General features: G+C 52.9%; 1 protein-coding gene across 1 annotated transcript in view; it reads right to left on the reverse strand.

Annotated features, from left to right (window-relative positions):
• Positions 1-1,507: 1,507 nt before the first annotated feature.
• Positions 1,508-24,238, reverse strand: part of DTX1 (deltex E3 ubiquitin ligase 1) — a 38,283-nt gene continuing 15,552 nt past the window's right edge. The window contains exons 2-9 of the mRNA XM_004379059.1: positions 20,265-20,940; positions 6,907-6,968; positions 6,265-6,426; positions 5,423-5,484; positions 4,385-4,543; positions 4,130-4,291; positions 3,939-4,028; positions 1,508-2,826 (exon numbers count right to left, since the gene is read on the reverse strand). Of these exons, the coding sequence (XP_004379116.1) occupies positions 2,602-2,826; positions 3,939-4,028; positions 4,130-4,291; positions 4,385-4,543; positions 5,423-5,484; positions 6,265-6,426; positions 6,907-6,968; positions 20,265-20,940 (1,598 nt within the window). The 3' untranslated portion in view covers positions 1,508-2,601. The remainder of the gene's footprint in view (positions 2,827-3,938; positions 4,029-4,129; positions 4,292-4,384; positions 4,544-5,422; positions 5,485-6,264; positions 6,427-6,906; positions 6,969-20,264; positions 20,941-24,238) is intronic.

A 24,238-nucleotide genomic window follows, 5' to 3' on the forward strand; every position in this document is an offset into this window, starting at 1 on the left:
CCTGTAGCATCTTGATGCGGTGGCTCGGAGTCTCCCAGAGATGTGCTGGGACTCAGAACCTGGAACTAGGGGCGCAAAAGCCCTCAGGCAGAGGACAGCCTTGCACTGAATGAGCCTCGCCCTCTGGGGTGAAGTGGACTGGAGTGGATGGGATAAGGAACCTGACTTATGTGACTGAGCCTGAAGCCTCTGCTTCACCCGACTGGCCTCTAATCACACCAACAAGGCCAGCCTGGCTCTGAGCTGCTGGATACAGCTGCACCTGAATTCCTTATGCCCATGTGAACATGTTTCCCCAGACAATACACTAAATGGGCTCAGCCCTTCCTGTCTTCATGTCTGCCAATCCCTATAACCGAGTGCACCTGCCCTTGGGCAAGGACCCCCAAACCACAAGCTTTTATCATTAGGCACCCTCAGGAAAAACTGGGGCTGAGAGTCCAGTGTGCCAGATTCAGGCCCTGGGAGACTCGTACATCTTGGGCCAGGCTCTTTTTCCCCTCTGTGGGCCTCAGTTTACCCTCTATAAAATGGGGGGGTAGTGAGTTTAGTTGTGTGGTTCTCAAAATGGATTCCACCGACTTGCCTCAGGAGCCAGGAAGTAGTTTCTCAGAATGTGGTTCAAAGCCCATCCCCTGGGGTGGGGTGACGTGACTGCGGAAAATGCAGATTCCTGGGCCCCACCGAGACCTACTGCATCAGAATCTGAAGGCGTGTGGGGGGCAAGAATCAGTATTTTAACAAGTTCCTCAGGGGAGGTGGGTGGCCATTAAGTTATAGAACAAGATGGCCGGGGTGTGGGCAATTTTATATATTAAGGTTTTGGTTGAGAACGAACCATAGAGGATAAAATGTTTGGGAACGGCTGGCTGGCAGAGCTGGAAGGGCCTCCAAGGACTTGTTTGAGGATTTGTGTGACTATAGGGTGGGATATAGCTGGGGCCTACCAAACAGGATCTAAAAGTAGATCCGAAAAGATGTGGCGCTATCCCGAGAACGGCCAGCAGAGGGCGCATGGAGCTGCAGCATCCTTTACAGTAACCCTGGCAACCAGGGATGTTGCAGAAGCTAGGATTTGGGGCTGGGAGATCCTGGGGTCTGCCCCTGTTTCTCTCTAGAACCTGCCCCTCCTTTTCAAGGGCAGGCGCTGGGTCTCTGAGGTTGCAATGAGCCAATCATGGTGTCTCCCAGATCCTCTGTATTTTCTCAGCTCTGGGCCTGAGTTTCAGCGAGCAGCTGTGCGCAATGCCTTGTGTTTGAGAACTGCACTTTCACCTCTGCTCTCTTGGGAACCGGGACTAGGAAGGCCTGCTTCCCCCACAATCATCCCCCGTCCTTGCCCCAGAACAAGAGAATAATGGGGCCCTCCACTCTGCCTCCACCTGCAGTTGCCCAAGGCTGAGAGAGGCAATAGCCCTAGAGTTATCATTTGATTGTAAGCCATTACTCCTCCATAGGGGCCCCAGGAACACAGCCACCCACCCCCTCCTGGCAGGAAAAGACCGGGTGAGGAGGAGAAAGACCATTTATTTCTCCACCCACAGTGGGACTGGTAGGTTTTCAAAAGAGCGATCGCTGGCGTCCCTTTAAATCTTGGCTGACTTCCGCGTGGCAGCCAATCAACAGAGGCGGAGCTGGTGAGTTGCCTGGGCAACAGGCCCCTGGTTGGCCGGAGACTATCAGCCACCCCGCTGCCCACTCCCAAGGAGAGGAAAATTGACTCTTTGCTGTCCGCTATGTTTTTTAAGCACGCTGGCCTAAGCTAGGCCTTCTCATCTTGCTCCTGAAGCCAGAAGCTCCAGCCTTTGGATCTCGAAGTTGGGAGTGATTTGGTGAAGAGGATGGAGTGGGGAGGGGAGAACAGTGCCTTTCTCTGGACAGACATATGGCCTGGGAGTGGGAGGCCGGAGGAAGGAGGTCAGCTCCCAGAAGGACAAAGAGACACAAGCGCAAAATAAGGTATCTCTAGTCCCCCCTCTCTGGCTCATCTCTCTGCAAAACTGCTCAGGAATCTGGGGGCTCCCACCCCACCAGCACACAAGTGCTCAGCAATGGGTGGCAGAGATGGGTGGTGATGCTACAAGGGCGGGTGAGGCATGGGGGCCGACTGAGTTTCCCAAGGCCCTGGCCCAGAGGCCCCAGCGGGTCCTAGGTGCTTGCCCCGAACCCTCTTTTTGCAGTCAAGCCTGTACAGATGCGATAGACACAGATGGGGATCCCCAATGGGCACCACGGGGTCTTCCCGTCTCTTCTCCCCTAGCTGGGGGTAAGTAGAGGCACGTGTGTGTGCGTGCATGTGTTCAACAGGACACGTGTGTTTGTGTGTGAGGGTGGTGGGTCTGTCTTTTTGGTAGGGAGGTCGCTGTGGTTTCTGGAACTCTCTCTCTGCGGCGCTCTCAGGGAACTGTGGATCGGAGCTGGCTAGCCTCATGTCCTCCCAACATCCCAAATCCCCTGAATGCTTCTAGCTCTTTCCGAAGCTCCTCCCCAGCCCTGAACTCGGGCCACCAGGACTCTCTAATCCAAGCCTTCCGCCCGGGCGGTGGAAGGCGTGTGCCGGACCAGGGGCAAAGCAGGAGGGAAGGTGGGCAGCCTCGGACCTCAGGCCTTGGCCGGAGCCTCGGACACACCCTGGGCTGTGAGCTCGGCCAGCACGTTGTCTAGGTAGCTGGCGTCCGGGTAGCCATGGCCCGTGAGGTTGGATCCGAACTCGGTCTTGTGGTGGATCTCGTTCCACACTACGGTGTCCGACTCGCCGGTGGTGTTCGACGTGCCAATGGTGAAGATGAGTCTCCGCTCCCAGGCGGTGATGAGCAACCGAAGCACCTGGAGGGCGGGGTGGGCGGGGTCACAGGCAGCCCCGCCCCCGTAGCTTGAGACCCTTGAGCCCTGCCTCCCCCCATCCCCACCTACTTTATGACTCCCTTAGCACCTACTAGAAGGAGCCCTGGTGGCGCACTGGTTAAGCCTAGGTGGGTAACGGAAAGGTCGGCAGTTCAAACCCACCCAGCGGCTCCGTGGGAGAAAAAACTTGGCGATCTGTTCCTGTAAAGATTACAGCCTAGCAAACCCTACGGAACAGTTCTACTCTGTCCTGTAGGATAGCTATGACGCGAAATTGACTTGATGGCACAAAACAACAGCGACAGCTCCTACTCACCACCACCGCCAGCTGCCGCTGAATCAATTCCCCCTCCAGGCGACCCCATGTGTGTCAGAGTAGAACTGTGCTGTGTAGGGTTTTCAGTGGCTGTATTTCAGAAGTACATTACCAGGCCTTTCTTCCAAGCCACTTCTGGGTGGACTCAAATCTCCAACCCGTCCATTAGCAGCTGAGTGTGTTGACCATTTGCACCTACTAAGCACTGAAGAATTCCCTCCTGGGATGGCCCAGCTCGGCCATTTCCTTCCCCTTTGAATTTTCTGGACTGAGTACCCTCTGAGCTTCCTCAATAAAGGCTCTTTTCAAGTTATGCACCTGTTTCTTCTGGGATAAAAGGGGGCTCTCAAACGGATGGCCCTCAGCTGTGTTTGGTTTGGTCACTGCACTGCATTATAAAGTCATAGCCTGGAGATTTCATATGAAAATGTAGTTTTCTGGCTTCTCTCGAAAAACAAATGAAAGTAAAATAGACAGTCTACATACAGTATGGTGGTTAAGAGTCTGGATGCCTGGGTTCAAATCCCAGCTCCACCACTTCCTAGCTGTATGACCTTGGGCAAGTTGCTTTGTTTCTTTATCTGTAAAATGGGGTCAGAATCCTTGACTTCAGCAGGTTGGTAAAGATGAGGGTGTGATGTACCCCGAAGGGCTGGGGACATAGAGGGGGGTTGTGGTTAATGCTGTCCAGCCACTGGTGCTGGGAGGGGTGTGAGAGCAGGGATTGGGGATAATGGAGACCCAGCCCCCTCCTGTGCCCTCACGATTGGGCACCCACCTTCCGGCCCTTCTCGTTGTTAGGCAGATAGCAGTGCCGCGGGAAGCCTCTGGCCGTAAACTTCTTGCCGGGGTTGGGATGCTCAGGGCCCTGTGGGGAGGGGCTCCATCAGGTCTGCAAGCGGGGACTTGAACCACAGAGAGGCTGGTGGCGGGTAGAGGCATTGGTGTCAGGGGGGAGTGAGGGCTCACCTGGATGCCTGTGGGGATGTCGTAGACGATGCGGATGGTCTGGGTGTCTGCGAAGCCGGGCAGTGAGTGGGGGATGAGGTGGAACTCCATCTTCCCGGGCGGCTGGGTGCCTGTCTTCTCCCCGTAGATGGCCTTGCAGGTGGGGCACTGCAAGCTGCCATCCTGGGGTAGGGGAGGCAGGTGGTGAGGTCCCCAGGTGTCCCAGCCCCTCCGGCCTCCCTGCCTGCTCCCCACCTGCTGCCCTGCCCAGTGCACCTTGTTGCCATTGGAGTACATCGCCACGAGGCACAGCAGGTGGTACATGTGGCCGCAGCGGCCCAGGCGGCCCACAAGCTCGGGCCGCACGCCCTTGTGCCGCAGCACACCCTCGTAGCCTGAAGCAGTGACCAATCGCTCCATGCAGATGGTGCAGTCCTGGGGACACAGAGGGGGATGAGGATGGGGAGGGTGGTGACACCCCCAGGCCATCGTGAGACTGGGTCCCCAGGCGGCCAAGGGCAGCAGACCAGCCCCTCTCATATCCATTTGTCAAAGGGAGAAGAACCCATTGCTGTCGAGTCAATTTCAACTCATAGTGACCCTATAGGGCAGAGAAGAACTGCCCCCATAGGGTTTCCAAGGCTGTAATCTTTATGAGAGCAGACTGACAGGTCTTTTCTCCCAAGGAGCTGCTGGGTGCGTTCAAGGCACTGACCTTTCAGTTAGCAGCTGAGGCTTAACCACTGTGCCACCAGGGCTCCTTAAAGGGAGAAAGGACCCCCCAATATATTGAGCATGAATATATGACAGAGGAAGAGATTTCTCCCCCCCCCCCCAGATGGACTAAAGACTTAAATATCAAGAGCAAAACTTTAAAACATTTAGTAGAAAATATGGGTGACAATACTGGGAACTTGGGGTAGACAAGACTGTCTCAACATGACACAAAACCATTAAGTATCAAAAGATGGATAAATGTTATTAAACCTAAGCATTGCTGTTCATCAAAAGACATCTTAAAGAAAGGCAGAGGGTAAATGGGGAGAGATTTGTAACACACAGAAAAACCAAAAACCAAAACCAGTTGCTATGAGTTGATTCCAACTCATGGTGACCTCGTATGTCAGATTAGAACTGTGCTCCATAGGGTTTGCAACGGCCGTGACGTTTTAGAAGTAGATCATTAGGCCTTTTTTCCCAGGCACCTCTAGGTGGATTCCAACCAACAAAAGAACCAACCAGGAATTTGAATCACAGGGCAGGAAGGTGGGGGCTGGGCTGCAGACCACACCCAGGCCCTACCCCCAGGCTCACCTCATCAGGTGGGTTCTTCACCTTCTGCATGTACCTTCGGACCACATCCTCAGGGTTCTTACCTGCAGGGACACAGGGGGACAGGCTTGAGGGGACTCAGAGTCTACCTCTGAGGGCTTGGCTCAGGATGGGGTCAGACAGTGGGGCCAGAGGCTATAAGGGATTGGTAAGGTCAGATGTCAGGGGTTGCTGGATGTTTGATGTACAGTCGTTCCTCTGTATCTGTGGGGGATTGGTTCCAGGTCCTCCACCATGGATACCAAAATCCTCGGATGCTCAAGTCCCTTATATAAATGGCGTAGTATTTGCATATAACCTACACACATCCTCCTGTATACTTTAAATCATCTCTAGCTTATTTATAATACCTAATACGATGTAAATGCTATGTGAATAGTTGTTATATAGTCCTGTATTGTTTAGGGAATAAAGACAAGAGGCTAGGCAAACAATGCTCAAACATGAACAATATGCAAACAAGGAGTGCTGGAGAGAGACAGGAGCTGTGAAATGAGAGGCTACAGCCGGGGATGCCTGGCACATCACTTCATTCCCGTGGATTCAGAGTACTGCTTGGTGCTGGGCAAATTCAAGTTTTGCTTTTCGGGACTTTTTTTGTCTTCCAAATATTTTCCATTCCAGTTGGTTGAAACCGCAGAGGTGGAACCCGCAGATACGGAGGGCCGACTGTAATAGGAATTGGTGGAGACGGGAAGAGGGGAAGACGAGCTAACACCAGGAGTCATAGATGGAGATGGAGTCATTCGTCCTGAGAAAGAATTGGAGCTGAGGGGTCAGAGGGGCTGGGGTCAAGGGGCAGAGGTTGAGTGTGGGAGGCGTACTCTTCTTGAGGTGCTTCTTCTTGGTCTTGCGGCACACGCCGGGCACTCCGGGCACGGGCTTGACGTCGCTCTTGCTCACGGGCGGTGGGTGCAGGATGGGCTTGGGGGCCCGCGTCAGGCATACTGGCAGCCCGGCCGCACACAACAGGATCCCGGTCATCCCTGGGGACGTGCAGGGGCATCAGGGTGGGGTGTCCACCCCGGCCCCCGCCCACCCTACACCTCCCCTCCCATTATTGGGGTGAACGGATGGGGCTGCTGTCCCCCCAGCCATGCGCAGGAGGACAATCTGCACCCGTGAGGTGGGGATAGGGCTCCTCCTCCAGGTCCCGCCCACCTGGTTGACCCTCGTAATCCTAAGGCCCTCAGTTGTGTGTGTGGCGGGGGTGGGGGGGTTTTGCCTCCCCCCTGGGTCCCACCCATTCAGCCCCATCCCAGACTGAAGTCAAGGGGAGTGCCTTCTGCGGCCCCGCCCCCTCACTCCAGGACCTCACCCACCAGCCCCAGGACCCCACCCCCTGCTGTCAGGAGGCTCAATGGTAGGGAGCCTTTTCTCCAGGCCCTGCCCACCAGCCCCGCCATGGGTAGAGTCGGCCTCCTCCTGGGCCCTGCCCATCTCCCCTGCCCCAGGCTGGACCTCACCTGCCAGGGCCGGGTGGACCGGCCCGGTACCATTCAAGTTCTTCACCGGGAGTGCGGGGACTCTGTGGGGAGAAGCGAACGGGCCACAGCTGGACTCTAGTCCCCACTCCAGGAGGTCAGGGACCCTGGTTCGCCTTCTGGCTGGGACTCCTGCTGTGTGATGCTGCACACACCTTGACTCCTTTGTCTGTCTCCAATGCAACATCTAGAATTATCACCAGGGAGTTTCATCCCTACTCTGACATCCTTCTATTATAGGATGGGGTGTGGCCAGGGCCTCAGCCTGACGTGCCCTGGTCTACGCTGACCCTTCCGTTCCCACACCGGCCCTCAGCACATATGCACCTGGCTCCAAACAGCTTCCTCTCATTGGCCACCGTGCCTGAAACCCAACGATTAATGATTTAACCATTCTGGCATCTCAAAGTTTGCTATATGGAGCACTAATCCCCATAAAAGGTTTCAGGAAAGAAGGACTCAGGGATTAAACAAGTCAGGAAACACTTCACTGTCTTCCTCTCAGAGATTCACAACATAGCTGAGCATATTAGAGGCTCTGATAAGTCCTGCAAAAGGAAATATGGTTAACAATGGTCAATCCAGGTTTTCCAAAGTCATTTAATGATGGAACATTTTTTCCTTCTGGAATATCTACGGATGTGAGTTCCTGTGACTAAGGCATTGTCCCCTCTTCAAATGAAGAGCTGCTGGGAAAATTCCTTTTCTCCCCTCCCCAAAAGAGATCTGGCTTTTGGAGCCACAGCCAGAACAGCTTTCGTATCTCGGCTCAACCTCTAGCCAACTCAGTGACGCAGAGCATGTCATCTCACCTCTGGTAAGCCCATTTTACAGATGGGGATAATATAGTATCTTTCAATGTTTGCTGTGAGGATTCAATGACATTCTGCATGTCAAGGCCCGAGGAGATTCCTGATACCTAATAAAGATTCTAATAGTATTAGTCATTGTCACCGTCACCATCAGCTGTGTAACCTGAGCTGAGTAATTTCATCTCTGGACCTCAGCCCACCAAGTCAGGCTGTAACTTCTCTCCAGCTTGGAGAGGAAACCATGAAGGTATTGCAGTGACCACCTTGATTTTCAGCATCCTTACCTGTAAAATGGGGATATGAATACACCGCCCTTACAGGGTTGCAGGGAGGGCCGGATGAGAACGTGTGTTGGGATGGGCCCTGCACTTGCCCAAGTGTTCATGACTTCAGTGCTTGGTGACGCGAGTGAACGGGCGCCTTGCTGTTGATGGGATGGAATCCCGGATGGGTAAGAGTGGATGAAGAGGAAGTGATCTGAAAGTCAGGGAGCAGCCCAAAGGGACTGGATGGGGGCAGTGACAGCACAGTGTCCCAGGGTGGGGGAAGGAGCTGCCATGGTCCCCTTTGCGTGCTGGCTGAGGTCTGAGCCTGGCCAATGCTGTCCTTGTCACCTGCCCCTGGCAGACACAGCTGTCATCAGAGAGCTTGGCTGGGGAGTGTCTACAAGTGAATGGCACCTTTGGCAGGTTGGGTCCAGAAACACATGCAAACACACCCCTGGGGAACACACACTACTGGGGGAACACATCACACCCACACGTACACAGATTCAGATATACACCATACAAATACATACACACACACACACAACAGGGAAATACCCTTCCACACATGTACATGTGCAGACACACAAACACATCAGAGCACATGTCATATATGCATATACACATAGGCACACACAGACACACTCAGGGAACACCCCCCCCCGGCCCATCCACATACACAGATTCAGACAGACACACACACACACACATATACCTGGATAACACTACACAAACACAGTCCAGGGAACACCCACACCCAGGTATGTGACACTCCCCACACTCCTATTTTATAGGAAAGCGTAGAGGGATTTGCCTCAAGCTTCTCCCCTTCCCTGCCCTCATTTATTCCCACTTTACAGATAAGGAAACTGAGGATCATAGAGGTTAAGTGACTTGCTCAAGGTTGTCACTTCAATTATAATAGTACTAAAACACCTTTACTGTAGACACAAGGAGCCCTGATGGCTGAATAGTTAAGTGCTTGGCTGCTAACTGAAAGATTGGCAGTTCAAACCCATAGCCGCTCCATGGGAAAAAAGGCCCGGTGACCTGCTCCCGTAAAAAATCACAGCCTAGGAAATCCTATAGGGCAGTTCTACTCTGTCACATGGGGTCGCTATGAATTGGAATCAGTTTGACGGCACAAAACAACAGCAGTGTAGACATACTGGTTAGTGTCCTCAGTATATCTAGGTCTCTCCCCCCCGCTTACCTTCCCTTCTGTCTCATGGGAAGAAAACAACCCTTCTCCCTCTCTAGGGCTATCTGTAAAATACGTGGAAAGAAAAATATTTATCACACATGCTGTTATTCTCTTGTCTCCTACCATGGCAAACATCACTAATTGATCAGCACACTCTCAAGCTGAGCAGAATCCTCCACACAGCTTTCCATGCAGCCACTACCCGTCGGTAAAGCCAGTTTGCTACCCCAGGTCTATCTAATGCTAAAGGCTGGTCCAGCTGGTGACCTGGTCTTGCTGAGTGAGCCTTTGGCCTGAGGGGCAGGCAGAGGGTACCCCAGAAAGGGAAGGTTTCAGATCTCAGCTGCCCTAAGAATTTCCGGAACCCCTTAAAAACCACAGAGCCCTGGTTCTGGTTCAAAACAGTCAGCCTTGCTCGTGGGAAGAGAGAGTTGTGAGTGGAGCGTGACTGTGGGGCTGTTTTTTTATTTACCCGTCAGCGAGCTGGGGGACAGTCCCGAGGTGGCCCCAGCCCTTGCAATCCACAGCCCCTCCGCGAGAACCCCGGGTAGCAGAGTTCCCACGCCGCGCCAAGCGTGGGAGCCGCCCGGGCCCCCTTTGATGTGGGACACGCGGTTTCCTCACAATCAGTGAGAACATCCTCCTGTCCTGGACAAGCGACCGCTGCCCACAGGCCTCCGGGAAGGCAGGCCAGCCTCTCATCGTCTGCTCAGCCTTCCTGGGGCCCAGGGATTACTCAGGCCCCCTGAAATCTACTCAGGCAGAAGCCAGGCCTGGCTTCCCCAGGGCAGGGATGGGTCCTGCTGCCACGCTTGTCTCCTCACTGCCTTTCCCAGCCTGCGTCAGATCCTGCCTCTCCTCTTCTCTTAATCCCCCCATGGCTCCCACCTCACCCAGAGTCCAGCCCAACCTCCTTCCTCTACATGATCTGGCCACCTCACCCAGAGTCCAGCCCAACCTCCTTCCTCTACATGATCTGGCCCTGCCTGCCCCTTGAGCCTCATTTTCCCTCCACTGACCCCCTCACCCTATCCACACAGCCACTCTGGTCTCCCTGCTGTTCCTCAAACATGCCAGGCATATTTCTACCTCAGGGCCTTTGCACTTGCTGATTATTATTTGCAGACATCATAATTACGTACAGGTAGTCCTTAACTTACGACAGGATTCTGTTCCCACGACTCTGCCCTAAGTTGGTTCTGACATAAGTCAAATATCTCTCTCTCTTTCCTTTTTTTAGTTTTCATTATTATTGCCTTTTATTACCATGTCTTTATAAATCTGATCTTTGAACATCTGTGAGTGAACATCTGAGAATGATAACATCAGCAAATTACGCGCTGCAACACTGTATGTAGTACATATTACTAACGATAAGACGGACAAAAAGAAAAACAACAGATGGTTCTAAGGGTGCTTTGTTGTAACTCGAATACATCGTAAGTCGAGGACTACCTGTATGAAGAAAAATCTTTAAAAATACCTTAGAATTAATAAGTGAATTCAGTAAGGTTACCGAATACAAAGTCAACGTACAAAAATGAATTGCATTTCCATATCCAGGCAAAAAAAAAGAAACAATTAGAAAGTGAAAGATTTTAAATCCTTCTGCCCAGAATAACTCACCCCCTCACTCAATACAGGTCTCTGCTCAAATGTCACCCTACCGGAGGGGCCTTCTGATACTGCTCTACTTTAGAGAAAGCCTGTCTTTGCCCTTGTTGTTGTTAGGTGCCGTCGAGTTGATTTTGACTCACGGTGACTCCATGTGACAGAGGAGAACAGCCCCATACGGTTCTCTAGGCTGTAATCTTTACGGGAGCAGATCTCTAGTTCTTTCTCCCACGGAGTCATTGAGTGGGTTCAAACTGCTGACCTTTTGGTTTAGTTGAGCGCTTAACCGTCGCACCACCAGGGCTCCTTGTCTTTGCCCTTACCTCACTTCTTTATTTTTTTTTTTTCCCACAGCACCAATCACTACCTGACATTAGAAAGTCTTTAGCACGGCCAGGCCGTGCCTCTGTGACCGCCTCTCCTCTCCCTTTCCCTCCATCTGTCCACCCCAGACACATCAGCTGTCCCTCTAACAGGCCGAGCACTATCCCCTCTCAAGGCCTTTGCATGGCTGTGCCCTCCATTGGGAAGGCTCGTCCCCTCAAGGCTATGAGAGACTCCCCCAGGGCTCTGCTGAATTGCCACCTCATCACAGAGGCCAGCAGTGGCCACTCGACTTCGACAGCAGTATACGGCACATAGTAGAGGTTCAGCAAACACTTGTTGCACGAATGAACTGTGGAAGAAAGGAACGAATGGATTCTGTGATTTTGCGGGGATGTTCTGAGCAGACAGACGACTTGTGCGGACATACCTCGGGCGCGTTCTCCCCATGCACACATCTGATGCCCTAGCGTCCTTCAACAGTGGCTAACTTTTTAAAGCATTGCTTTTTATTGTTGATTTCATTTTTGTCATTGATCTGTGACTTAGGAGACCCCATGTGTTACAGAGTAGAATTGCCCCGTAGGGTTTTCTTGGCTGTAAATCTTTATGGAAACAGAAGCCAGGCCTTTCTTCTACACTGCCTCTGTGTGGATTCAAACTGCCAGCCTTTTGGTTACCAGCCAAGTGCAAACCATTTGTGCCACCAGGGACCTCTTTGCACACATTTGAAGCGAGCCTTGAAGCAGATATCCCAGAGAAACATCCTCTAGTCTGCAGCCTCTCTAGTCCTGAGAGGCCCTGACTGAGAAAAATTATCTCTAGGATTAGTCTAGAAAAGAGGGAGGGGGTGTTTGGCTCTCCAGTTTGCCAAGGATGAGCACACAGAGATGCCTCATAGCTGCGCTGACTGGAAGGCATTGTTTGCAGGCAGGATGAGATAATTTGGGAAGATTTTCCTACTTGCTGTTCCCCACACTGTTCCCTGCCCTTTCCTGGGATGTCAGAGGCAGGTCAGGACCCCGGAGAACCAGGAGGCCATGCTGACATTCCCTGTAGGGCAGCTGAGTTTCCATCCCTCTACCTACGACTAGTTTCCCTGCCTGTCCCCACTCCCTCCATGTCAGGCCCCAGGCTTGTCACATGCTCTGATGCTAGTTTCCAGGTGCTCAGATTGGCCCTAGCCCCCTCAGGGCACCTGGGCTATCCAACAGCCCCTTGGCTCCCAAGTTCATGCCTCAGTCATTAGGGAGCATGCCATGTCATGGGGAGAAGGAAGCTGAACAGCACTTTGGGGGCCCCCATGCTCCCCTTCTTTCCTTCCTAGAGGTTCCAGCCAGGGCCTGGGCCTGCTCCTGTCACCTACCCCCTTCCCTTCTGGGGGGGGCCCACTCCACCTTGTGCCTGCCCCTCAGAGTCCTGGGGAACCCAGTAGCGGCCAAATCTCCACCCCACCCCCTCTACAGAGCCCTGAAGGGATATGTATCTGCGGCTGGGAACACAGAGAGTGGGGCACCCCGTGGGCCCGGGAGAAGCCCACAGCTACCAACAGCCCAGCTGTCGGCTGGTCCCAATCACTTTCCCTTGCCTCGCTCCAGTGCCCTGTCTGCCGGAGCTCTTATGGGGCTCAGTTCCCCCTCTGTCAAAGGGGACTGCTCATCGCTGCCCTGGTCCACCTCCTAGGGACAAAGGGCGCAAACGTCCCCTAGAGAGGACTAGGGGGCATTTGGGGCTCAGCTTTATCCTGACGCCTGAGGGCGCAGCACCAGCCTTTCCCACCCTCCTGGTCTCCAGGCCAGCCCTGTGCTCTGTGGGGGGAGCCAGGCAGGGCAGGGCGGGGAGGGCAGGATCGGTTCCCACGGCCTGGGGCGGCCACGTGCAGACAGGAGTGTGTGGTTTGGCCTCCCAGGCAGAAGAGCAGGAAATGCTTCAGGTGGGGGGGGGGTGCGGGTAGGATGGGGGTGTTTGGTTTGACCTTGTGGTGAGGTGGCTGGGAGAGAGGGTGGCAGAGTTACTGCCACTGCACCCCCGGGAGGCCAGGAAAAGGAGGAGGGTAGGCCAGCCAGAGGTCTGCCGGGCGACGGAGTGGGGGTGAGATTTTTCATTGTGTGCCTTTCTGTATTTTTAAATTCCTGAGCCATTTAAATGTAATACCTGCTAAAGAATTAAAGACACAAAATGTGGATTTTAGAAAATAAAAACATAAAATCATAGCTAGGAAAAAAAAAGAAAGGAAAAATCAAAACACACCCACCACAACAAAGCCCATCTCCCCACCGCCTCCTGCTTCAGCGCTCCTCCCCACCCCCAATCCGCAGTCTGCTCAACACCTACAGCAAACCTGTTAACACAAAGTCACACCAGTCTCACAACTGCCTCTGGCTCCTTCCTAACTAACGCAGAATAAAAACCAAAGTCTTCACCAGGGCCTCAGCCCCATTTCGTCTTTGGCCTCCTCTCGCACTGCCACCCCCTTGCTCACACCTATCCAGCCACACTGGCCTCAGATACAACAGGCCCACTTCTGCCTCAGGGCCTTTGCAGAAGCTGTTCCCATCTGGACCATGCTTCCCCCAGTTCTCAGTTCTCTGCTTGGCTTGCTTCTTGACCTACTTCAATCTTTGCTCAAATGTCATCTCCTCAATGGGGCCTTTCCTGACCTCTTTGTTTAAAATTGTACCTCTCTCTTCACTCCCTACACCCCTTCCCCAGTGTTTTTTCTCTATAGCAGTTACTACCATTTAACACACTCTATCATTTATTTGGAGCCCTGGTGGCACCATCGTTAAGAGCTCGGCTGCTAACCAAAAGGTTGGCAGTTTGAATCCACCAGACACTCCTTGGAAACTCTATGGAGCAGTTCTCCTCTGTCCTACAGGGTCACTATGAGTCAGAATCAACTCAATGGCAATGGGTAATGGATGATGCAGTGGTTAAGCACTTGGCTGCTAACCGAAAGGTCGGCCGTTCAAACCCACCAGCGGCTCCTCGGGGGAAAGATGTGGCAGTCTGCTTCCGAAAAGACAACAGCCTTGGAAACTCTACGGGACAGTTCTACTCTGTTCTAGGGTCTCTACGAGCTGGAATCAACTCGACTGCAACGGGTTTTTATAATTTATTTGGAGTCCCTGGGTGGTGCACACAAACAGTTAATTTGCTTGGCGGCTGCTAACTGAAAGGCTGGAGGTTCGAGTCCACCTAAAGGCGCCTAGGAAAAAAGCCCTGGCGATCTACTTCCAGAAGATCAGCCACTGGAAACCTAATGGAACACAGTTCTACTCTGACACACGAGGTCACTAGAAGTTGGAGTTGTCTCCACATCAACTGGTTTGGGTTATCACTGATTAATTTTGTGTTCACTGTTTGTCTCCCACTAGAATGTGAGCGCCATGTGGGCAGGGATTTTTGTCTGTTTTGTTCACTTCTGTCTCGCCAGTGCCCCGCACATAGTAGGTGCTCAATAAATATGGGTTAATTAATGACAAAACTGACGAGCATGTGCTATAAAAAGAGGTACACACCTGGGAAAAGATGGCAAAGGATCAATATCCTCAATGTACAAAGAGCGCTTCCAAATCAATAAGGAAGCAATAAACGGCCCAACAGACAGCGAAAGCAACAGAAAGAAAAATGTAAACGGCATCTCTTTTGTACCTATTAGACTGGCAACGTTGTAAAAGTCTTATGCCGATAAGAGGGAACCAGCACCCTCTCCCACTGCCGGAAGGGATTTAAATGGGTGCAGATTTGAAAAGGCAGGGCTCTGACATCTGGCCTTAAGCTGGTCCCATTTCACAGATGCAAAAAAAAAAAAAAAAAAAGGAGGCAATGGGCTCAGCTGGGGTCACACAGTGAGAGGAGATGCTGAGGCCAGGCTCAAACTCAGCCTCCACATGCCCTTCATGCCACATTCATCCACTCCCTGGGGTCCCTGACACTCTGTGCGATCAGGATCTGGTTCAGACCATGGAACGAGCCTGGGTGGCGCAAGTGGTTTACAGCAGTGCTGCAGAAGAAAGGCCTGGCAATCTGCTTCTGTAAAGATTACAGTCAAGAAAACTCTATGGCACCGTTCTACTCCGTAACACATGGGGTTGCCATGAGTCAAAACTGACTCAACAGCAGTGGGCTTGGTTTGGTTTTCAGACCATGGGGTTCATCACAGGAAGGACAGTAGGGGGCACCCTCGGCACCTTGGCCAACATGGCTTCTGGAATCAGATTCCTAGCTATGCAGTCTCAAGCAAGTGTCTTAGCCTCTTGGAGGCTCAGTTTCCTTATTTGGAAAATGGGGATCATAGGACTTGCCCCCTTAGACTTCTTTGAGAGTTAAGAGAGACAATGCATGCAGAAGTTGTGGTACAGAGCCTGGGACCTAGTGAGGACTCAGTAAATCGAAACAGGCTTGCATCTCCCCCCGCCCCCTCGTCCTCCCTCTCCTGCTCCCCACCACGTGGGGTGGAAACTCTGAGTCCATTCCTCTGCCCTACAGCTGTGTTCCAAAGTGCTGCTCTGCTCCACAGCTGTGTTCCAAAGTGCTGGTCGCTGACCTCTCAGGAGACAGGGCGGATCTTCCCCACCCCTGCAGGGCCCCCTAGGCCCTGGCTGCCAGCTGGCTTATGGCCCCATCGCAGGAGCGAACTGGCCGCCTGGGGAGTGGAAAAACCCCCTAGCCAGGTCAACGCTCTGCCCTCACTGGCTGTGTGACCTTGGGCCAGTCAGTCACCCTCTCTGGGCCTCCTTCCTGTTGCCCATCCAGGGCTGCAGTGAGGAGGGGGTGCACAGAGCAGTGTCAGAGAGCTCTGAGGGTTCCTCCTCCCATGCATGCTGATCACACTTGACAATTTTTAATGCATTTCCTTGCCCATCATCGGCTCTGTGCACATGCACTTCAGGGTGGTTTCAGTTCCATTTGGCAGATGGGGAAACTGAGGCCAGAGAGGCAACACTGTGTGTCCAAGGTGAATCTGGGCTTGTTTGAATCCAGCAGGGAGATCGGGAAGGTGGAGAGGAGATGGAGGGAAGGAAGACGGAGCTGCTGGGAGAGAAAGGAGAGGGCGGGCAAGAAGAAGCAGGAAACAGAGACAGGCGGACAGGTGGACACAGAGACAGGGAGACAGAGTCACAAAGAGATACAGAGAAACGGACAGAGATCAGAACACAGAGATACAAAAGGAGATGTGAAGAGACATAAGAACACTGAGAGACAGACCATGGGAAAGGCCACGTGCCCCGAGGGGCTAAGAGGGGATCTGGGGACCCGAGCAGGGGTTGGGGAGGCCTGGCTGTCTGGGTCCCCATGCCTTTCCCCTCACAGGCTGCACCTGGGCCTCAGTTGCCACAGCAGTGAGAAGCTTCAGCCTTGAGGAACTAGGGTCTACCATCCCCATCCCCTCTTTCCTCCCACCCCCCTCACCCAGCAACAGACTCCAGTGGGTCCTGCCCCACCCCCACACTGAGCCAGGGGTATTTTTAGCTGGGGTTCCTTGGAGATGAGGATTGGGGAGCCCTGATGCAGGCTTGTCTGGCTGGGGAGGGAGGCTCAGACAGGCCGGGTGAAAGTGGGCAGGGTCTGCATGGCTGAGGACAGATGAGACTAGTGTCTGGGCTCCGGCAGGGTGAGAAACAGCTCCCAGGAGGAAGGGAAGAGGGAGATGATGTAGATCAGGGGCACGTGGCTGGGGGAGCCCAGAGCTTTGGCAGATTAGAGGAGGACATGTTGAATGATCAGCACTCCCAAGGAGAAATCTTTCTTCTCCCCATAGCCCTCTTGAACTCAAGCATACTCTATAGCTCCTTATTGCTATCAGCAAGCCCAGGCTCCCCAGAGGAGCCCCCACAATCTGGCCCTGTACCCCTACTTGGGAAAAATCTTAATCCCCACTGTTCGACAAGCAAACCTCCATTCCTGGTGGTCTCCAGAATCTGCTGGGTCCGTTCTCACCTCCACCCCTTTGCACTTGCAGTACCCCTGCCTGGCATGCCCCTCCCTCGCTCACTGGCACTGCGCTCCAGCCCTCCTCACACCTCCAGCCCTTCCCTGAACATGCTGTGCCCTTGCCAGACCCCTTGAAGCTGCACATGCTGTTCCCTCTGCCTGGAACAGCATTTCTGCAGATCTGGCTACCTCCTCGTGGGGTCTTCCCTGACTGCCCCCCTCCCTACCGACCCTACCGCCCTGCCCAGCTGCCTCCACAGCAACCCACTCCCACCCCTGATCACGTACACTTACTCCATTACTTACTAAATATGTCTCCTCCATCAGACTGCTCACTCCCTGAGGACAGAGTACTCGTCTGTTTTGTGCACCTCTGTGAACACACCCCCACAGAACATATCTGGAGAATTAAGACCAGCCATCAAAGCTGAGTAATTCCCAGCCTGCTCTAGAGTAGGGGCTTTTAAAAAATTTGTCTGTGACTAAGGTTCATTTTACCTGACAACCCATTATACACAAGTGGAAATGACGTCAAAGGTTCCTGGAATAATTCTAATCTTTACTATGTAGGATGCATGCCGATATTTTCTATTCTATCCCATTCCATTCCATTCCAAGGAAATGCTGTTTATAACCTTCTGATTTCATAATCTGCTAAATCCTGTTGCCGCTGAGTCAATTCCGACTCATAGTGACCCTATAGGACAAGGTAGAACTGCCCCATAGGGTTTCCAAGGCTGTAATCTTTATGCAAGCAGACTGTCCTATCTTTCTCCCGAGGGGCGGTTAGTGGTTTGAAACGCCAACTCTTTGGTTAGCAGCCGAGCACTTAATCGCTGTGCCACTAGGGCTCCTATCATAATCCACTAGTGGGTCACAACTTGAAGCTTGAAAAAATATTGCCCCAGAGAGAAGGTTCTCAGATTCCCGCTGTGGAGGTCCCTGAAACTGCCCTGGTCCCTCCCACACCCACTCCAGCTTGGTGTCCAACCTTTCCTGTCATTCTGGGGCTCTCAGCCCCCTCTTTTAGGAACCAGGGCCAGGGTGCCATCTACAAGGAACCTCACCTGATACTCCAGCTTCCTGTGCTCACCAGATGGGTGAGTCCCTCTTTCATTTCCCTGGAAGCCTCCCCCAGCCCCCGCCAGGTCCGCCTGAGGCTGGGGTCGCATCTCCCCCTGTTCCATGGTGGCCCCTGAGGGAATGATCTGGAGAAGGGAAGGGTGAGGCAGGCAGGTGGGGTTGCTGCTGTCCTTTCCCTGGAAAATCCCAGCTCCCTTTGCCCCCCTCATACCACCCCTCCTCCCAGATCTGATGCTGGTTCACAAAAGTAGCCCTAATAATGGCCACTGCTGAGGTATTGAGACGTGGAGATGCTGTGTTCACACACACAGCAGCTCCACACAAAAGGGAGTCCTGCCCCCATTTCACAGATAAGAGACTGAGGCTCAGTGAAGGGAAGTGACTCGCCACAGATCACGCAGCTCAGTGGCGGCCGAGAGGAGCCGTGAGAATCTCAAAGGGACAGAAGGCAGCCAGGGCAGCTAGTTAGGGTTCCTTCCCCCCTACCAGGCCTCAGTTTCCCGTGGTGAAAGGAGAGGCCCGCATGTGGTAGCCTCAGAGACTTCATCTAGATCTGACCCTCGCTGGTCTCAGATCATCCTGGTCAAGCCCCCAGCCACACCACGGGATCCGAGCCAAGTTGCCCTCCTCCTGCTCTTCCTGCTCTTGGGCTCCACACCCACACCCAGCTGGTCTTTTCCCTTAGGGTCTGTCCCAGGCTCAAGCTCTTTGCTTCTCCCTCTCATTCCCACTCCTTCATGGCCTGCCCTCTGCTAAGACTGACCCAAGTCTGGACTCCAGGGCTCACTGGGGCCTGTGATGCCTTAACCCAGGGGTTTTCAAACTTGATACGGGCAGGATTCCCTTCCTAATGAAACCCTGCTAGGAAAGCCAATTGGCAAAAGAGATTCCCCAAAGGACTGCTCGGTTAAAACAGCCGAGAGGCTGGCCTGTTTGCTTGACCTCATGTCCTTATCCAACACTACCCCGGGTCACCGCAGGATTCTCTGGAGCCTAGTCTGAAAATAACAGTATTAACCCTCAGTAATGGTGACATAAAGAACCCTGGTGGCACAGTAGTTAAGTGTTTGGCTGCTAACCGAAGGGTTGGTGGTTCGAACCCACCAGCTCCTCCGAGGGAGAAAGATACGGCAATCTGCTTTCTTCCGTAAGGATTACAGCCTTGGAAACACTATGGGGCAGTTCTGCTCTGTCCTATAAGGTCGCTATGAGTTGGAATCGACTCAACAGTAGTGAGTTTGGTTTTTTTTTTTTAATGGTGACATTTCAGGAGGGGCCTATAGGAGAAATACTTTGGACAAGCGGCCAGTACTTGCTAGAGTCACCACATGAGATGGTGGGCACAGATTGGCAGACTGACTCAGAAGCCCTCTAAAAATTCTAAGATCCCACAGCCCAGACTCGGGAAGCCTACAGGTCTGGATGCCAATCCCTGCTTCCTCCCTGGTTGACTCTCCGAAGGCTCCCTACCTCTCCCACCCACCCCATCTGTAATATGGGGATGACAGGGTTGTTTGGAGGATTAAATGAGTTGATGTTCATAAAGAGTTTAGCAAGTAATAACTAACAAACAAACGGCAAATTTGTGCCATTGCTGTTATTTTTATGGCCCCACCACTTTTGAATTGTTACATTCTAGAGGTTATTTGCCCTCTTGCTGCTTCAGTTTCCTCCGCGGTGCAAACAATTAAAGGACTTGGTTGCTAACTGAAAAGTTGGAGGTTCGAGGCCACCCAGAGGCACCTTGGAAGAAAGGCTTGGTGATCTACTTCTGAAAAATTAGTCATTGAAAACCCTTTGGAGCATGGTTCTGCTCTGACAAACACGGGGTCGCCATGAGTTGGAATCAACTCCATGACAACTGGGAATGATGGTGGTACCTACCTCCCAGGGTCGTTGTGCATGGAGATAAATGAACGCGAACACGTTAGGGGGCTTAGTTAACGCTTGGTACAAAGTGAAGAAGACTCAGCAGACGTTATATTACTTATCACGATCATTATTGCCATTCTTCCATCCTGGCCCTAGTGGGCAGACACTCCTGGGCCCGGCCCCTGTCTGCAGGAGGCCCCCGTCCCCCATCCCCGGGGCCCGTCTTACCCTGGAGGGATAGAGGCGCGCGCGCTCACGCTGGTCGTGCGCTGGGGCCCAGGCCGGTTGAGGTTGTTCTGCCCGGCGGTGGGCGCGCTGCCGAGGGCGCTGGGGCTCCGCGGGGGCGCCCTGGGGGGCGGCGCGGGCTCAGTAGGGCCGACAGTGGGCGCGGCCCAGAGCGCTCCGCCGGCTAAGTTGGCGCTGGGGCGCACGGGGAGCGTGCCTGGAAGCCCTCCGGGTGGCGGATGCGGCGGGGCGCCGGGGGGCGCCTTGCGGCGCTGCGAGGCCAGGATGGCATTGGAGGCGGCACGCGTGCTGTTGACCAGCAGGCACTGCTGGCACGAGCAGGGCTGGCCTGAGCTGGCGCCCACGGGCCACGACTGCGACTTGGGGATGGAGCCGACGGTGAGCGGGTAGGCCAGGTCCAGGCGGCGGCGAAGGCGGCGGCGCCGGCGCGTCTGACGGTTCATCTGCGACATGCTGTTGAAGTAGATGAGGTAGCAGAAGCCGAGCGACGAGAGGTCAAGCCACGGGTGCTGCTTCTCGTAGGCGTTCTGGATGGTAATGCAGATGTCCATGTCGTAGGCTGTCCACGCTCCGCCGTCGTTCTCCCACTCCCACACGATGCCCTTGCCCGGCGCCGACGACGGGTCGTAGAAGTTGCGCCGCACGGGCCGCATGGTGCCTGTGGCCACAGAGGGAAAGGACGGGGCGGGGGGTGGGGGTCAGCTACAGACGCTCTCCAGATGGGGGAAGCAGGGAAGGAGCACAGGCCTGGAGAGGAGGGGAGGTTTAGAGGGGTCAGCATAGACCCGAGGGGAGGGGTCAATGCAGGTGGGGAGGGATGGGGGTAAGTACAGGCTAGGGTGAGGGTGAGGAGGAGGCAGGGATGGGGCCAATACAGGTTGGGGAGTGGGAGATTCCACAAAGCAGGTGTCAAACAGGGTGGGGGAGAACATCAACAAGGGAGCAGGGTAGTCAAGTCCCCCCCATTAATGTAATGGACATTGAGGGGAGCCCTGTGCTGGAGGAAGGCAGAGTGGGTGTGGGGTTGTTCAGACAGATGGGGGAGGTCCACAGAGGCCAAGACCATGCAGACAGGTGGCATGCAGCGCTTCCCTTCATTAGTTCATTCATTCATTCAATAATTCATTCATCAGTCTATCCATTCATTAGTTGAGTTTTATTAATTCCAGCACTAGTTCATTTATTCACTCAATAAGTCTTTCATGAGTTCATTCATTTATTCAGGCCTTAGTTCACACATTCATTTGTTCACGCTTTAGTCATTAATTCACATATTCATCAGTTCATTCATTTATTCATGGCTTAGTTCATGCATCCATGTATTCATTAGTCCATTCCTTCACGCCTGCAGTCATATATTACCCTTCCCATTCATACCTGCATTTATGCCTGCTCCCTTGTTAGCTTACTCCTTTATCCATTCATTCAATCCTTCCTGCATTCACAATCATCCCATTTAAAATTATGTACCCCCATATATTTCTCTTTCCTCCTCTCCTCCCCTGCTCTGTTTTCTCCTTCTGATGTACCTTATATTCTACCTCTTTATCTTGTTTCTTGTCTGTCTCCATCACTAAAACGTCACAGTCACAAGGGCAGGAACTTTGTTTTGTTCACTGCTATATCCCCAGAGCCTGCATATAGTAGATGCACAATAGATACTTGAATGAATGAATGAAGGAGTGCACACATTGATCCATTTGGGGTTCGGTTATTCTTATTCCTTCATTCCTTTTGTTCACCCTGCGTCGGTCCATTCCTTCGACCATTTCTGTATTTGTTTTTTCATGCATCTCTCGGTTCACCTGTTCCTTCCTTCAACAAACATTTGCTGCATGCCTGCTCTCTGGCAGGCTCCATGCTAAGTGCTCATTCATAACCCACAGAATAACCATGTGGTAACTGGCCAGGTAGGTATTAGTGCCCCTAGTTTAAAAGCGAGGGCTCTGAAGTTTTCCTCCCAACCACTGCTCTGTGTTTCCCAAAGCTCTAGGTGCTCCCTGAGAGCAGGGCTCCGCAGGAAGCTCTGGGTAACCAGATCAAGGTCCAGGCTGCAGGACTTCTCAGGGCCTTTAGCTGGCTCTGTGCACTGGGACCCGTGTGAAGAGATTCTTTTGCAGGGTTCCTTTGGCACACCTGCAGGACGGCTGCACCCTTGACTGCTCCTCAACTGTGGGCAAGTCCCTTATGTCTCCCTAGCCCTTGGTAGGCTCATCTAGAAAACAGTGGTGACTGGAAGGTTGTATCCCACAGGTCTGCAGCCAGACGGGTGGGGACCTTCACGGTCCTTCCCCAGGACTCCCCCTTGTTCAGGCTTCTCTCTCCTGATCACAAACTGACTATCCCTCATTTGTGTCCCTACCTAGGGTTCAAAGAGCTTTTCCTCTGCCCCCTCCTTTGTTGGGATCCCAGACACTGGGGAAATTGATGCATGGAGCTGTAGCTCCTGATATGAGAGAGGTGACAGGGAGGGGGTTGGTAGCCCAGCCTCAGGAAAGAAGGTCCTCTGGTGGCACAGTGGTTAAAGCACTCAGCTGCTAACCAAAAGTTGGCAGTTCAAACACACCAACTGCTCCACAGGAGAAAGATGTGGCAGTCTGCCTGTGTAAAGATTACAGCCTTGGGAACCCTATGGGTCAGTTCTGCTCTATCCTGTAGGGTTGCTGTGAGTCAGAATTGATTCAACAGGAATACCAAAAAAAAAAAAAAGAAAACCAAAAACCAAAAAACCAAACCCACTGCCATCGAGTCGATTCCGACTCATAGCGACCCTACAGGACTGAGTAGAACTGCCCCATAGAGTTTCCCAGGAGCACCTGGTGGATTTGAACGGCCGACCTTTTGGTTAGCAGCTGTAGCACTTAACCACTACACCGCCAGAGTTTCCTCAACAGCAATAGGTTTGGTTTTTTGGTTTGGGTTCTGTCTTAGTTATCTAGTGCTGCTATAACAGAAATGCCACAAGTGGATGGCTTTAACAAACAAATTTATTCTCTCACAGTCTAGGAGGCTAGAAGTCCGAATTCAGGGTGCCAGCTCCAGGGGAAGTCTTTCTTTCTCTGTTGGCTCTGGGGAAAGTTCCTTGTCATCCATTTTCCCCTGGTCTAGGAGCTTCTCAGCACAGGGATTTGGGGTCCAAAGGATGCACTCCCCTCCTGGCTCTTCATTCTTGGTGGTATGAGGTCCCCCTGTCTCTCTGCTCGCTTCTCTCTTTTATATCTCAAAAGAGATTGACTCAAGACACAACCTAATCTTGTAGATTGAGTTCGGACTCATTAAAATAACTGCCTCTAATCCTGCCTCATTAACATCATAGACTTAGGATTTACAACACATAGGAAAGTCACATCAGATGACAAAATGGTGGACAATTATACAATACTGGGAATCACGGCCTAGCCAAGTTGACACACATTTTTGGGGACACAATTCAATCCATAGCAGGCTCCAGCCAATCATATAAAAACTCCCCCAGGTCTCTGGATGGCCTCACTCAGTTGCCTGATCTATCACTTAAATTGAGTGTGTGGGTATTGATTTCTTCCTTGCTGATGGTGCTTCTTCCAGGGCAGACCTGAGAGGGGATTGTTGCTGTTGTGTGCCATGGAGTTGATTCTGACTCACAGAGACCCTATAGGACAGAGTAGAACTGCCCCATAGGGTTTCCGAAGCTGTAATGTTTACAGGAGCAGATCACCAGGTCTTTTCTCCCGCAGAACAGCTGGTGGGTTCCAACCGCCAACCTTTTGGTTAGCAGCCAAGTGCTTAGCCATTGTGCCACCAGGGTTCCAAGAGAGGATTAGTCAGAGAGAAAACCCTGGATCCTGCTCTGTTCCTAAGTGCTGGTCTTCCCCTCCCGGGGCCTCATTTTCCCCATCGGCAAAATGAGGGGTTGTGATAGATGACGGTCAGTTCTGGCCTGCTGAACTACCACCATTAGCCTCCAAAAGGTGCTA

The sequence above is a fragment of the Trichechus manatus genome, unplaced genomic scaffold (assembly GCF_000243295.1).
Source record: "Trichechus manatus latirostris isolate Lorelei unplaced genomic scaffold, TriManLat1.0 scaffold00061, whole genome shotgun sequence".
Taxonomy (NCBI): Eukaryota; Metazoa; Chordata; class Mammalia; order Sirenia; family Trichechidae; genus Trichechus; species Trichechus manatus.